Source organism: Rattus norvegicus, chromosome 7 (genome assembly GCF_036323735.1).
Source record: "Rattus norvegicus strain BN/NHsdMcwi chromosome 7, GRCr8, whole genome shotgun sequence".
Classification (NCBI taxonomy): Eukaryota; Metazoa; Chordata; class Mammalia; order Rodentia; family Muridae; genus Rattus; species Rattus norvegicus.
Window position 1 is genome coordinate 60,639,395 of NC_086025.1, and position 16,244 is coordinate 60,655,638.

A 16,244-nucleotide genomic window follows, 5' to 3' on the forward strand; every position below is an offset into this window, starting at 1 on the left:
TTTCCCGGTTTCCAGGCCAACATCCCCCTAACCTCTCTTCCTCCCCCCCTTCAATATGGGTGTTCCCCTCCCCTAGCCATTCCTTTAAAGACAGTATTTCCTTATCTTTCAATAGTGAAAACAAGGCTTGCTTAGTATTTGAATTTTTGCTATATATGTACTTTATTTTCCCAAATCCATTATTTTGGAAACCATGTACCTTATAAAAATTTAGCTTTAAACAAACATGCCATCTAAACTATTAGCAATTTCTTCTGTAACTTATAGTGAATACGAATTAAATACACAAAACATATACATACTGAATTAAAATGTCCCGAATCTTGAATGCTTAAGAATAGTATTTTTCTCACTAGGAAACTCTAGCAGAAGACACACCTGTGCCTGCAGCTCCAAGGTATAAGCTCACTCATGTATTCTCTCAGCTTCTGGTCAAGAATTATCTGGAAGCTTCAACATATTTTTAAAAGAAACTATTTCAAAATTCAACAGGCAGATTAAATTATTTAGGCAATAAAAAATCAATTTTGTTATAAAGTAAACTATGAAGACTGCTACTGTTCTTTGGCTTCAGACAAGATGGCATTCGATCTTTCGGAGGACCCAACTCCTAATGGGACACAAGGTCTCTTTAATTGCTACATTGTCAAGAGTATCTAATCTGCGAAACTGTGCACCAGGACATACAGCAGGGCTGGGAGCAGGCGGCCGTGAAACAGCAGACTGTAGGATTGAAAGGAAGACTGACTGACTAGAAATCAGTTGGGTACCACGAACATGGCTGCTGGGGGTAAATGCCTCCTCTCAGGCAGACTCCTTTGACCTCCTTTGGTATACCGCTGAAGGACACTCTCACGTTCCAATAATCTCTCCTGGCTTTCTTCTAATAAGATAGCCTTACGTCACCAAAATAGCTCAAAAAGAAAAAGCGCTACCCTCATGCAGCATCTGTTTGGTACGAGCTCATTTTCTTTATGCTGAACTCATGCTTTGTGTTGTTCTTGATACCTGGTGGTGTGCAGAGCAAGGACAAACACAGAGTCACTTAAATCTCATTGTAAGCCAACACAAGAACCACTTAAAGTACTGGGCTGCAGCTTTGTCAGAGGTCATTTAAATATAAACACAGGGCCTAGGAGATGGCAAGGTGGGTAAAGGCGCTATGAAACCCTGATGTCCCAAATCCAATCTCTGGAAGGAGGGAAATGATTCCAGTTATCCTCTGGCCACCCTGTGCTCACTGTCCCCTGAACTAATCAAACAAATTAAGGTGAGACGGCTCAGCAGGTAAAGGCACTTCCATCGGTCCCAGGGGCCCACGTGGTAGGAGAAGAGACCACAGTTCTGAGAGTTGTCCTTTGATCTCCACACGTGCCATGCATAGCATGCACTCTCCTTCCCGAATTAAATGAAATGTAACAGAAAAATTACATGTGATGTTTAAAAAAAAAAGACCTGAATTAGGGAAATGGTTTAAATTATATATCACGTAATATCTAACATTTAATTAATCAAAATAGTGAAAAATGTGGTAAGTCAATAAGGTTCATTTTGGAATGAAAGTCTAAGTATACCAGCTGACATCCTTCCTACAGAGAGAGAAGGGGTCTGGGGAGGGGAGCTAAGTTTTCTAACAACAGCACTTTCCATGCAGACAGAAGCAAGTATCACATTGTTCAACAAAAGCCTGCCTGCTGGAAGACAAGATGATCTCACTTGAGTTGTCTGGTGAGAAAGGCACTGTAACACAGTGAGGCGGTGTGCGTCTGAGGGGACGATGCGGACTTCAGCACACAGGAACTGTGGGGGCTTTGGAACACACGTATGGGAGGTGAGGATGATGACTGGGCCAACCACACAGCTTTTTGTGGGATGAGGTGGGAGAATGCACACAAACACTTTAATAGTGACTGGTTTAGAGCAAGCCCTCGATAAATAGTGGCTAATGGAGTCATCATTACTTTATAGGTCAAGAGACAGGCTAAGAAAGAGCAAGTTCAAAATCATATCATTACTAACAGGCAAAGTTACGAGTAGAATTCTAGTCTAAATCTATATTCCTAATGACCCTGTATTCCATGTGGATATCTCCTTTGTAGTTCTGTTTATGCTACAAGGTTAGTTTCTGCAGATGAAGCTATCACTTGACAGACTCAATGGCATCCACAGCATTCTCTAAATGTTTCTCTCAATGAGAAAGAAATGGATGGCATGCGTTGAAAGGATGTGGTCTTAGTCAGGGCATGGTGGTGCTCAGCTGTAATCCCGGCACCTCAGAGGCAGGGAGATCAAGCCTTTGGGCCTGGCCTGGCCCTTCAGGGGAGAGGAAGACCAAACTGAGACCCACTCAGAAACCAAACAAATGGACGAGGAAGTAAACAGCACCATCAAAACACAGCAGAAAGCAAACCAACAAAGAGTCAGGGTGGACACCATAATCTAGGTCTGTAAGAAGTTAATGTGGACTTTAAACACAAGAAAGGCAGTTCAAGGGCAGAACGAATTCATGCTCCAAAGGTGAGCAGAAAACTGAGCAGTCTGTGCAGTGAATCCGTGAGTTAAAACAAACAAAACCAACCAAAATCTAAAAGATCCTCAGTAGGACTTGGTTCCCTTTGCAATACTAACGATAATGTCGCTGTACAGTCATCTGTGCAGAAAACAGGGAACTTACTTCAATGGTTTCAGAGTAAGAAATAAAAGACTAAATAAGGCTGTCAATAGCTTTATTGAAATCTGTATAAATAAACATGCACATTTCAAATGTAAACTCAAGTGAACCCAAGTGCAGACAAAATATTAACCTCTGTCATGCAGGAGGTTGTGTTTACATTTAAAAAAAAAAAAGAGAGAGAGATAAAAAGAAGAAAAAAAGAGAAAAGAAAAGAAAAAAGAAACAACACCCGAAGCAGCTTTTAAAAGACCAGGATGAAAAACCAGCTTTAATATCAAGATATAAAGCAAAGCCATGATCAACATACCTTACTTATCCTGGTCAAATGCACTTTTTTCCCTTTCTTTTAAAATGCTAACATAAATAAATAATTTACCAAAATGTGCACTCACAGAGTGAACTTTTATTTACAATACACAATTTATAATCTATTGTATTTGATTAGTTCAAGTGAAGAACATTATAATTTTTGCTTTAATAACAGTGGGACACAAAGCGATTTCTCAGGTAGTCGGATGTGAAATGTGCCCCAGCATTTAGTTTCCTATTAAAGGCAGTATTGCCTGCCAATCATCCATACATTCTTTCAACTGGATCAGAGGGAGAGAAAAGCAGCAAATGAAAATGTATCAAATGCTCACATATATATTTGGCGTCTTGGATCCTTGACTGTGAGAAGCTAAATGAAACCCAAGGTTTGTATGCGTCATGTGCTGCACAGGTTCTGACTGTGGAACGAACATGCAAATGCTATTTCTCTTATACAAGTTACCTTCTGAGAGAAGCTGTAAGGCTATGGTGAATTCCATCAGGAATACACAGAGAAAGTTAACAGACCTACCTCTAGAGCCAAATTAGCAATGAGTTAAAGGCTAGTACATGAACAGAAAACCTCGCCTAACTTTGATGCAATTCTTAGTACAGATACAGAGTACTAACCAGCCTGCCTTAAAGCTATAGTAACTGGGAGAGCTAAAAAGTTGCCAAATTACCAAAATGGAGTGGAGAATAATAGACAGCAAAACATGAAACCTTTCATTTTAACCAACAGTGAATTGAAGATAAGCATTTTAAACCAAAACAAAATTGAAAAATTTATAGATTCCAATTGCAGTGAAAGATACTTACATGTAGCTGAAAATGATTTTGATGGCATGTGAAATCTAGAACGTGTTCCCACAGTGAGCGAGATAAACGTAATGTTCTGCACTTTAATGATACAACAAAAGGGAACTTCCTCAAGGCTGCTCCTCGGGTTGTGGTAACAGACCCACACTGATTACCAGGGACAGACAGACTGGGAGATCTGGTGTACCAAGGGCACTGCAGTGTCTGGGCCACACTGACAGCAGCTAAGTACCCGAGAGGTGCAGACAGCCAGCCTAGCGCACAGGACTAGATTACCCAAGAACCAAGTTCAGCCAGAGTTTCCTTGCAGTATTATTAGAGCAAAATTAATGACCAACATCCACAAAGTTAACATTTGTCATCAATTAAGTCACATCCAAAAATTAAAGAAAACATAATTGATCAAAACAGCAGCAAACTTAAAAGGGATTTATTTGTGATTTCCTATATATATTTAGCTTGTAAATACAAGACTGTAAATGTATTAAGAGACAATTTCTGTTAAAGTTTTCATTGTGTTTCACTTCAAGTACTGCACAAGTTAAAATCTGATAAAGGATTTACATTCGGGTATCTGAAACGCCTCCTCTCAGACCTCTGTTTAATGCGGTGGGTAACTCCGTCTCCACAGATACCACCGGCAGGAAAGTCTCTCTCTCTCTTTCTCTCTCTCTCGTATGGCTTCTTGGACTTTCATTAATTAGTGTGCATACAGTTTTCATTTTCTAGATCATTGTCATTATCATTGCTGTCTTCGTCACTTTCCAGGGGGACACCTGTGGCAGCTGAAGCACCTTTAGTTTCTCGGTCGAGAGGGAAGAAGCCAGTTCCACTGAAAGTGTCCTGTCTCTGGTAGAAGAGCACGTATGCTGCTTTGGACTGTTGAACAAGTAAGGTGTGTCAATGGTGGCAACACACAAAAATCATAGCTGATATGGCACAAAGTTTTAGCTAATAACCAATTTTAGTGACAAAAAAACAAATAGTAAAACTACACATGATCATAAGGAAGCAACTAAAATTGGCTAAATATTATTATTTCTATATTTAAAAATAAACAGGTTAATTCTATATAATTTGGACTAAGAAATATATATAGTCAAAATATAAATTAACATACTTACCATAATATAAAACACAATAGTTTTTCTATTTACTTGAAGGTTGAGTATCTTTCTATCTAACAACAAGTGTTTCAGCTTATGCTGGACCTCTAGTGCAACTTTTCCTGTTATATAACATTTCCTCAGGTGGTTAAACATGTTGAACTTTTCTCCAGTATTTATTAGGAGAACACTGATTTTTTAAAAAAAAAAAAAAAAAAAAAAAAAAAAAGAAAGTACAAAAGTGACAATCAGGAACAGAAAAGGGCAGGAGTAGATGGGACAAGTCCAGAGAATAAAGCTTACCGAAGGACACTACTCACACCCCTGAAATGTCATACAGAAACCTGTTCCTGTATAATTCACATATGCGAAAGACATCTCTTTTTCTTTTTGGTTTTCTGAGTCATGCTTTCCTGTGTAGCCCTGGCTGTCCTGGAAAACTCAGTCTATAGGCTAGGCTGCCTTCCTATTCAGAGATCTGCCTGTCTCTGCTTCCCGAGTGCTGGGACTAAAGGTGTGTGCTACCATTCCCAACTTGAAAATACTCATTTCAAAGGACTATTTTCAAGGGTATGCATTCCCTTCCCAGCAGCCCTTGCAGGCAACTGGGCTTTGCTAACCCAGGACTGCAGGGTGGCATGGCCTGAGCCACTGGAGGAGAAGTAGCTTGTTGATTAGACTTGGAAGCTGGGTACTGATGTGGAACTTTACCCCGTCACGGCACTGCTGGAGGTTTGCATAGAGGTTATGATCGATACAATTACCACCAAAGAGGGGTCACCGCGGAGGGCCTGGTGCACCTGAGCATGACCACCTGTCCCACCCCTATCTATGAAGGATTCAACTGAGGCTGAAGCTTCATGTCCTGACTGAGAGCTAGTGTCCAATAAAAGGTGTATCTTTTATAATTTATTTAAATTTGTTTTTACTTTGTATAGGTGTTTGGTCTGCAAGTATGTTTGAGCATCAATGAGAAACCTGGTTCTATAGAAGCCAGAAGAGGGCGCTGGATCCCTTGAAACTGGAGTTAGATGGTTGTGAGCTGTCATTTGGTTTCTGGGAAGAGTTCCCAGGGTCCCTGGAAAAGCAGCCAGTGCTTTTAACCACTGAGCATCTTCATGGCTCCTTTATCACTTTATAAGATTGCCCAGGCTACCAAGAATGAACATAGGACACTACAGGAGATGAAGGGTTCTGCAGAGCAAAGGAAACTAATGAGCAGAATGAACTGACAGCTTACAGAATGGGAGAAAATCTTTACTACATATATTTCAAACAGGGTTTAAATCTAAATAAAGAACTACAAAAATTCAACCCCCACAACAAAAGTGTCAACCAATAAATGGGCCAGTGAACAGTTCTCAAAAGAAACAATAAACAATAGTTTTAAATATGAGCCACACTTAGCCAACAAGAATGCAAACTATGAGTCCACCTAACCACAGTAAGAATGGCTGAGATCAAGATGCAAATGACGAGTGCTGTTGAGGATGTATGGAAAGTGGAAGCTTCACTTCCTGCAGGCGGGCGGGAGTGTGGACTGGTACAGCCCTTTATGGAACTCAGTATGGAGCTTTCTAAAATGCTAAGCTGAGAAGTGCCACAGACCCAGCTGTACCACTGCTGGAATATGTGCAAGGACCCACATATCTTACCAGGGACACTCGCACATCTATGTTTACTGCTGCTACGTTCACACTAGAGTGAACCAGAACCAGTCCAGATGTTCATCAACAGATGACGGATAGTGGAAATGAGGTATATGTACATAATCAGATTTTATTCAGCCATCAAGAAAAATGAAATAATAAATTTTTATGAAAATAAATTATCTGGAAAAGTGAGACAACCTGGACTCAAAAAGATAAACATAATCCTCATAAGCAGATCCTAACTTTTTAATGCTTTATGTATATATGTATGTTCATATATGTTCCATGGGTGTGGAAGAGTGGACACAGGCAGTGAAACCATAGGGCAGCCATGAGAAAGTGACAGGAGGTTCTGGGCAGAAGAACACAGGACACCTGGAGCTCTGGGGTGCAAAGGGCAGGGAATGTCATAATGAGGTCTGATATGCTGTAAGCTAATAACATAGTCCATGTTGACATAGGATTTGCCATGTAGCACAAGACAGTCTAGAACCTGTGATCTCCAGCCTGAGTCTCAAATGCTAAAATCATAGACACGTGCCACAATGTGGTGCATTATCTACTGCACCAGACACGCCTCTCTGGCTTAAACACTACCTGTTTTATTCTGCATCAAAAAGCCCTACCATGAGAACTTCCATTCCACATTCCTTCAACCTCTCTTCTCCTCCACTAGGCTGACGGAATATACCCATCACCTAACCATCAGCTCTAATTCAATGTAACCTAACGTGTCCAAACCATCCCAACAAAATGGCTTCCGCTAGGGTCAACAGTGTCAGGGTCACCTGGGTGCCTTTAAAGTGGTCTGTCCTTCAGTTCTTTGTATTTCACGGCCTTCTCTCCAGTAACTTCAGCCTTCTGTGACACTACCTCTCCCTACATCTTCTCTCCTCAAGTTCCTACTAAATTCTTCTGTGGCCTCACTAAATCCTTTAAAGATACCCTGTTCTGTCTCAGCTTGTGTCCCTCGCCAGCATCTCAAAGGAGCCTGTGGTTTCAACTGCTAGCTGAAAATAACAGCTCATGCCCTCACACTTAGCAGGCTGGGGTTATCCTGGCTAAAAATAATCCAGCTCTCACCCTGAACTGAATTTGGTTCTACAACTAGTCTGTCATACCTAGTTGATATCAGTGACACCAAATGTCACTGGCAAACTTCCTTCCAATTTTGATAAATCACTGCATTTCTACCTTTATAAGCAACTCCAGTCAGTTTTTACTAATACTACCCAACTATTTCACAAGCTCCCTTTCTTTTGAGAAGAATAATTTAAGTGCTTAAATCACTTGCCAGCCTCCTGTGTAGCCTTTCTTTGGCTCGATGCCTTCCAGCCCCCTTGCTCTAGTGATTTCAGAGAGATAAGAAGATGCAATACACAATGCTGGTACACTATCTGTCAATCAACTGCCTTAGAGGCAATCAGAGTTGAGCTTGTAGGACAATTAGGGTGCCACATTTCTTATGATAGCTAGTTTGTCTGTATCTGGGTTGTTAAGGGTACAGACAGTGAACTACAGACAGCTTTTTAGAATGGAGCTAAGCTACCCAACACATATACAAATACTCAACTATTACTTGACTAAATTAAGAATCACTGCTAAAGTACGTAACATCAATTTCATTTTTTATTTTTGGGGCTAGGTCACAACACAGCTTAAGCTTGTTTCAAACTCATTCTGTCACAGAGTGTCCTGGACTTCCTGATGTGCGGCCTCTACTGCCTGGGCTCTGGGATTACAGGACTGTAGCACTAAGTCTGGTTTATGTGGGGTGTGGAAACTGATGACCTTTATCAACACTATCTGTCTCAAACCTTTTATAAACAAGATAAATTTTTATTTGAAGGCAGGATTAGGGCAATTCATTTTTGGGCTGAAAAGATTAGAGAAATAGAATTGAAGTGTAGGATACATATTTGAACACAGATGGGAGATGTTAAAGGAGTCATTTACCTATTTTAAAAGACAGTATAGGATTTAACTTGTTTTGTTAAGTTGGAATAGTGCCTAGGTATGTAGGAGGTGCTGCCACACAGGCTTGTGTGAGGACACTCTGATGCTGGTACAATGGCAACACTGCTTCAGAACACGTTCTCGGGACACTCAAGCTACAAGACTGTACGCACAAACACACGCCAGGTGGGAAAGGAGGGAAAAGAGACAAAAAGTTATTTTAGACCTATTTGTTTCACAGAGTAAATCTGCGCCAGTAAATGGGTTCAGAAGTTTATTAATTTGCTTTAAGAAGCTGAACACTTGAAATATTATAAACTAAAAACTACTGTCTACTCTTTAGTATTTAATCTGGAAAACACAGGAGTCAGCATTTCTTACATCATGGACACCTGTATTGGAAATTCACATTCAGAAAGTTGTTTCATCTGAAAATGGCAAGAAATGTTCACAGTGCAACTTTCGTGATGAGAAGATTCTCAAGATAAATTTCTACACAAGCAATTTTCTATTTCTTGAAGACAGAATGAACACTATTTGCAGTAAGCTGCTAGATACAAAATACTATGTTGTGGTGGCCCCCTTTCCTTTTCTCTTTCCGAGACAGAGTTTCTCTGTATAGCCCTGGCTGTCCTGGAACTCACTGTGGATCAGGCTGGCCTCGAAAGACATGGGCCGCCATGCCTGGCCCTGGTACATGAGCAAATCCCAGCCCCGTCTTCCCTTCTGTTAACTTACAAATCTTCCTAAGAGGCTCACCCCGTGACCTGAGAAACTGAAGACTTACTTACCACAATTTGGTCTTCAGATGCAGTGGAGACGCTACTGTCATCAAAATAGTACCACTTTCCATCATCTTTGTTCTTTGCAAAAGCAGTATCTAATGAAAGAAGACAATGGCTTCTGTGACTAGAACCCTCACAACTGTAATCAGTGCATAAGAAATACCTACTAAGGGCACGGTGTGAGGCTAGCTCATTCACCTGAAGGTAAGCATCCATACAACACATTCACTTGATTTGATAAAAGGTTGTGCGAATCATTTCTAGCAATTTAAGCGCCTAAGAAATACTTTTTTTCTAAGTTACAAACTTGTGACTTTTTTTTCAGAGGAATATACTTATTTTTTTTTTAATTCACAGAAAAAATTTACCAGTGGCAATTAGTGATACTTTCATTTATGCAGTGGTTCTGTAAGAAGGTACAGCGCTGTGCACTGCACCCACATTCAGGTATCATCCCTATGCTCACTGGAGAGCTAGAATCCTTACGCTTCCAAAAGACAGTTTGTTCCAGGCAGTGCAGCTGTCATGCAGCTGAGCTGGACTTAAACCCAGGCTATGTCTGAGACCTACATCCAGCATCTTTATTACTTAAGTTTCCTATGACGTCTTCCTTTCTGACAACCTTGCTTACTCACTAGAATTTTTTTCCATCTTTAGCATAGTACAGAACAGGGCAAGATAAAAAGTGCCACTTTTTATTCCATGCTCCATACAAACTACTCACAACTCCCATGTGCTAACAGAACACTCTCCAACCATAGTTATATGTATACAACATTATGATCAACATTATGAGGAGCTGAGAAACAGTGTGGTAGCATAGGCTCCTTGTGTAGCCTTCAGTCATTTTTCCTCCTTCCAACCACTCAGACTCACAGTAAACAGCTGTGTACATCTTTTGTCTGTGTGCGACAGCCTCATGTCTTTTGTTCTGTATCCCTTCTTAAATCTGCTCAGCTGAGTGAAGCCTATTGCATGTGCTGAGCTTGCCAATCTGAACTCAAGAGAACTGGAGCGCAGACAATGCACTTACAGAAGAAGCATTCTCAGTCTTAAAGAAAATTTGGAATATATGAGATAGACTAAATAAAGGGTTTAGTAAAATTCCTTGAAATATTAGCAAGTTAGACCTTTGGAGAGGATGACTAAAAAGCAATGGTAAGGCAAGAATAATAAAACCAACAGACACAGTCCATGAGTGGCCATGAAGAGCCAGTCACACATAAGTGGGACTGTGGGTGCAGTGGTGGACTGCACAATGTCCAGAGTAGATGACGACAACAACAACAACAACAACAGAAGAAGAAGAGGAAGAGGGAGGAGGTGGTGGAAGAGGAGGGGGAGGAGGGAGGAGAATGAAGAGGAGGAGGGAGGAGGGAGGAGGGAAGAAGAGGAGACGACAACGACTGACAGTCCATAATGACACAAGCCAGAAACCTTCTGGGGTCCAGCCCAGATGTAGGGATGGATTCTAGTAGACCTGGATAGTTACTTCCCATACTGTTGTGGTGATTTCAGAAGGAGAAGCAGATGCAATGTAGCTTGTTTTAGGACTCTAGATTTGATTTCAAAGTGAAATTATTAATATATATTAAAAAAGAATTTCACTTATGACTGAAATTGTCAAGAATTCTACTCAGGGGGCTGGGGATTTAGCTCAGTGGTAGAGCGCTTGCCTAGGAAGCGCAAGGCCCTGGGTTCGGTCCCCAGCTCCGAAAAAAAAGAAAAAAAAAAAAAAGAATTCTACTCAGTTAATGAAATCAACCAGGTACTGAAAAGGACAAAAGGATGTATCACAGGAAAGAAAATCTGCCAAGTGGAGTGTAAACTGTTACAGTCAACCTCAACTACAACTGGGCATGCTCATTATGTGAAGAATTGTCACTGAATAGCTCAAAGGAATCCTTAGATAACAGACCATAAATAATGACTTTTTTTTCAGGCTTACAATAGTAGAAAGTTAAGTGTAATTTGGAGTGGAAAGATAAATGCCATAATTCTAAATCATAAAAAGCAAAAGATCAAAGTAGACAAGTGAGTTATTGAGATCAACAGTACCCACTCCTCAAGTTAAATAAATATACATGGTTGAAAAGAACACAGGGGCTGGAGAGGTGGCTCAGTGGTTAGAACACTGGCAGCTCTTCAAGAAGTCCTGAGTTCAATTCCCAGCAACCACATGGTGGCTCATAAATCATCTATAATGAGATCTGGTGTCCTCTTTTGGCCTGCAGGCATACAGGTAGAGAGAATGCTGTGTACATAATAAATAAATCTTAAAAAAGCAAAGACTTGGAGAAGAACACAGCCCCAGATACCTGAGAAGGATAGAAGATGAAGAGTGGGTTGGGGCAGCACCTTAGTAGACAACATGTACTACCTGGCCTTCAGCTGAGGAGTGTGACTGTCCCTCTGTACAGCTGGTTTTTACAGGACAAGTTACACAGGCGACTCATTCACTTACAAGTGCTGAACAATGATCATGAGAAGGACTCATCTGATATTTTATTTACTTTAAAAAGTATTAACTATGGTACAGGAAAAGTCTATGAAATGGAAAAGGTTAAAATGTAAAGTGTCAACTTACAATGTCCTCCTCCCATCCCTCCATAGTGATTGGAAACAGCAATCAAATTATAGCGGCAAGGGCCTGCATTTGGGTTAATTAGGAATTCCGACATATCCAAGTCACTGTTAAAAAGGAAATCAGAGGTAAGGCATGCTTTCTTTAAAAATGGTGAATATTTTTTTAAAGCAATAGTGCCTCCTGCTAATACTGACTCTCCTATATGTATTCATGCAACAACAACAACAACAACAACAACAACAACAACAACAACAACAACAACAACACACACACACACACCCCTCATAGAAGAAATTACCTAGAGATAACTTACCAAATAAATTATACATGTACCCCTGACATTTTACTGTTTTGGGAAATCCTTGTTTAGAGGTTAATAATTCAACAGTGAATGTTATTCTGATTGATGTTTTTATGCTACCACATTAACTTTCAGTGTTCTAGAGGAAAAAATTAAAAAGTAAAAACCAACTTTCTTATAAATATTCATAAATTAAAAACTTGGCGAACCCCCCTGCTGCTGCAGTGTAACCTCTAACTGCACTCTACACAGTGCTCTACACTCACAGATGAGGGTGGCTCCATCCAGTCACAACTGGTCAAATGTGGAGACCAATGGACCAACTTGTGTGAAGCGCTTGTTTTCTCTTAATGCATTTACAACCCAACTCTGCACTTAAATCTCAGGAACAATATGGCGGTGTGTGTGTGTGTGTGTGTGTGTGTGTGTGTGTGTGTGTGTAAGAGATGTGTCTTATAATAACAACGACAGGGGTGGTAGGGCAGGAGAGATGGCTCAGCATGTCGGACTATTGGATGCTCTTCCAGAGTGTCCAGGTTCAGTTCCCAGTGCCCACATGGCAGCTCTGGCCTCTGCAGGCACTGTACACATGTGCTGCACAGACAGACCTAGGAGGCAAACCATCTATGAAGTAAAAATAAATCTTAAGAAAAAAGGAGGACATGAAGGGGGCCTTGTGTGCAGGAGAGGGTAGATTTGCAGGAGTTGGGAAGAGTCTTGAATATGATTAAATACATTGTGCTTCATTTTCAAAGAATGAGTGAAAATATTAAAATGTAAGACTTTTATGCTTTGTGGTCTGAATGACTTATAGACTAGAAATGGGTAGCATCCTTTGAATGTAACATACTGTTCATTACCTACTGTGTGCAAAGCGAGAGAGAACAAAACCACCTTATTTCTGGGCATCGTTCTTACGCTTGCATCATTAAAAAGTGATGATGTTTCTCAATTTTAAATATACTGCTACTGAGTCTAGCTTTCCAATACTTACACTGTTAAAATGATATCCTCTTGAAACATTATGGCCTGGTATTTTAAGAGAAAAATGCCTTTTTTGATTTTATAGACAATGGCCTTGAACATGATCGTGACACACTGTTTCAAGGCCTGGGGTTGGAGGTGCAGCACATTAATACGCTCAACCCTAACCCTGTCATGCTCAGTGATTGCAAAACACTGTCAATCAGGAAACCTCTCCCTGTTCATATTACTGATAGATAGCCTTCTAACTGTCTTTGTTACTATACATGCCGTCAGCACTGCCATGTCCTCTTACACCCACGAGTGTCCTGCTCTTAGCTGTGTAATCCTCTATGTTAGGCAAATACAGTGCTTATTCTACACTTTCTCAATTTCCAATTTTGTGTAGTAAAAACCAACCAACCAACCAACCAACCAACCAACCAACCAACCAACCAACCAACCAACCAAAAAACCCCAGGAAGATGTTGGCCTCAGATTTTTGAAAATTAATTTTTATTTTTGCCTTCAGATTGTTCTCTCTTTACACACGATGTCATACCATATAAGAAGGAAATGCTAAGGATAGCATCTGATGTTTTATTCTAAGCCTTCCCTTATACTTTTGTACTATTTAGTTTTTTCTAGAAAAGCATATTTCAGAGTGACTGATGGGTGATAATAAAATGATTAATAGGAAGTCAGAGCCGGGGGGGGGGGGGGGGGGAAGAAGTCAGAGCCACAGGGCCCACAAAGCGCCTTCCAATGACACCACAACATGAGGTAATTAGTACAATGTATCTTCAAAAACCAAAAACCAACAAATGTATTTTTCCTTTGGTCCGTGAAAAGTCTCTACGAAAAAAAATTGTGAAATATTAATTCTAACAAATTATTACAACTACTCCAAACTTCAATGTTTAAACTGGTCTAATTATACCTGGTGCTTACTAATGTAAAATAAGGAAATCATCACATACATTTGCAAAAGGAAGGCCTATTGTTTACTGAGTTTAACTTACCTGATGGGAAAATCGACTAATGTATCTAGCTTGTCTCTCATGTAGCGACTATAGGAGAATCTCTTGAGATGCACCACAAGAACGGGAGGCAGGGACCACAGATCTAATTTCTTGGTGGCTTGCTGATGCTCTTTACAATTTGGACAATACCTATCAAGAAGACAATCATGACGCTTGACAGAGGCAGAACCATGACTGGATTAATGAAAACTGTGAATCAAAGTCACCGTCTGGGCAGTCCCCCTTTTATCAGTGAGTAATTACTGTATCCCTAACAGAGGTGAGCATGCAAGCGATTCCTCGCTACATTAATCTGCCACATTTTCAGATGAGCTATATAGTCAAAGAAATGATGAAACCGGTTTATTAGGGAAAAGAAAACACAGTCATGAGAATAAAGGCTACCACTTTGGTACGTTACAAAAAGATATTAGCACCCTCTTTAGACTAGAGCTCATTATATAAGACTACCTCACTCAATGCCAAGGAAACTCAGTGAGTGGCCAGCGTGCTCAGGACAAGCCCGAGGGAGGAGGCAGACAGTCACTTCAGTTTCTTACCAGGGGTCTTCAGCACCTAGCTTCTCTTTTGTTGTGAAAAGTTCAATGCAGTCTTTTAACTTCACAAAGGGTCTTTTTGGAGGTTTATATTCCACGCTTTCATGTTTTTCAAAATCCTAAAGAGAAGTATTTCTTGAGTTACGAGAACAAATGAAACAAAACTACTCTTAGTCACACATTTACGACAACCCAAACTTTGAGAAGCATCACACACTCATGTCAGCTGACAGGTGCATGCAGCAACTTCTCGGTGAACCTCTGGCTGAATAAACTCATGGAAAACATGTTCAAAATCAACTCTATCTTAAAGACTAAAAAGGTTGACTTTGTTTTCTGCTAAAATCAACATATTTGTAGAAGCCAGAGTAGAAAGAAGAGTATCATTAACTCTTAGTCACATAAAGAGAGAGCAGAAGACAATGAGGTCAGGAGGCAGGGGGAGGCCTTACCTCTGCAGCATTCTCATCAAAATATCTCTTCTTCAAGTCAGGGTCCCAGTCCAAGGCGAGAAAAGATCTTTCTGAGGTGAAAAAAATTTTTTTCATTAAAAATGTCATTAGCTTGAAATGTTAAAGGCATCTCCGTGCCAACATATACACCACAGAAAAGGAACTGCCATGCTTTCTACTTGCCCTAGGTGGTCAGGACAAGCACTATGGGCTGTTCCGTGCCACTGCCACAATCTAAGATTTAAAGTGATAAATGCCTAAGCACTCATAGACTAACCCCCCTTTTGTAAATACTGTCACCACTGAAGACATTAAGGTTTTAATTACTATGTATAGATCATGGTCTCTCACCTGAAAAATAATTTGCTCTACTCAAGTTCAGCGTTCAAGCCATTTCTCAGATACTCACCATCTAGCCGAAGCTGCCTATCATCAAATCTTATATGCCTGGTGTCGTCTTTGATATAGTTGATATCAGTGTTGCCTAAGTTGTTGAACTGGAATGTAAACAATCGCTTTTTGTGTCCCGTCAGTTGACCTTTGCATGTTTCTTCAGTACACAATCCATTTTCAGAATCGTTATCTCCTCCGACTGAATCTTCAGACTGACTGTTCTCATTTTCTGAGGGAAGCTCTTGATCCTGGCTGGACTCATCATCTGGTTCATCTGTCTCCATCTCACCTTAGTGCAAGTAAGGAGACCTTTAAGTAAACCTGTACTGCATTTCAAGATCACCAGTATTGTTTTCCAGATCCACTTATGCGCCTTAGTTTAGTAATCCACATCATAAGCTTGTCTTTGGGGCAATATTGTCTAGGTCAGAAGTACTGAGAACACAACTAGAAAGTCTTACTTGGTGAGCCTTCTTCATGTATGCCATTTGGACCATTCCCATTAATATTCTGGTCCTCACAGCAACGCAGGGGTCCATCAGTTTCCTCAGTTTCAGTAGACATCTTGACATACCGGCTATTAAAAAAGAAAGAAAGAAAATCAGGTAATAAATGAGCTTGTTATAAAATTAACTTTCCAGTCTACTTAAGAAAACCAGCTGTTTTAA

General features: G+C 40.3%; 1 protein-coding gene across 10 annotated transcripts in view; it reads right to left on the reverse strand.

Moving 5' to 3' along the window:
- Nucleotides 1–4,216: 4,216 nt before the first annotated feature.
- Nucleotides 4,217–16,244, reverse strand: part of Usp15 (ubiquitin specific peptidase 15) — a 161,527-nt gene continuing 149,499 nt past the window's right edge. For 7 of the 10 annotated variants that reach the window (XM_063262953.1, XM_006241431.4, XM_008765376.4 and 4 more), the window contains 8 exons: nucleotides 16,038–16,153; nucleotides 15,593–15,865; nucleotides 15,184–15,254; nucleotides 14,735–14,850; nucleotides 14,175–14,324; nucleotides 11,889–11,992; nucleotides 9,308–9,396; nucleotides 4,217–4,681 (listed from right to left, as the gene is read on the reverse strand). In XM_063262953.1, the coding sequence (XP_063119023.1) occupies nucleotides 4,499–4,681; nucleotides 9,308–9,396; nucleotides 11,889–11,992; nucleotides 14,175–14,324; nucleotides 14,735–14,850; nucleotides 15,184–15,254; nucleotides 15,593–15,865; nucleotides 16,038–16,153 (1,102 nt within the window). In that variant the 3' untranslated portion in view covers nucleotides 4,217–4,498. 10 annotated transcript variants of the gene reach the window in all.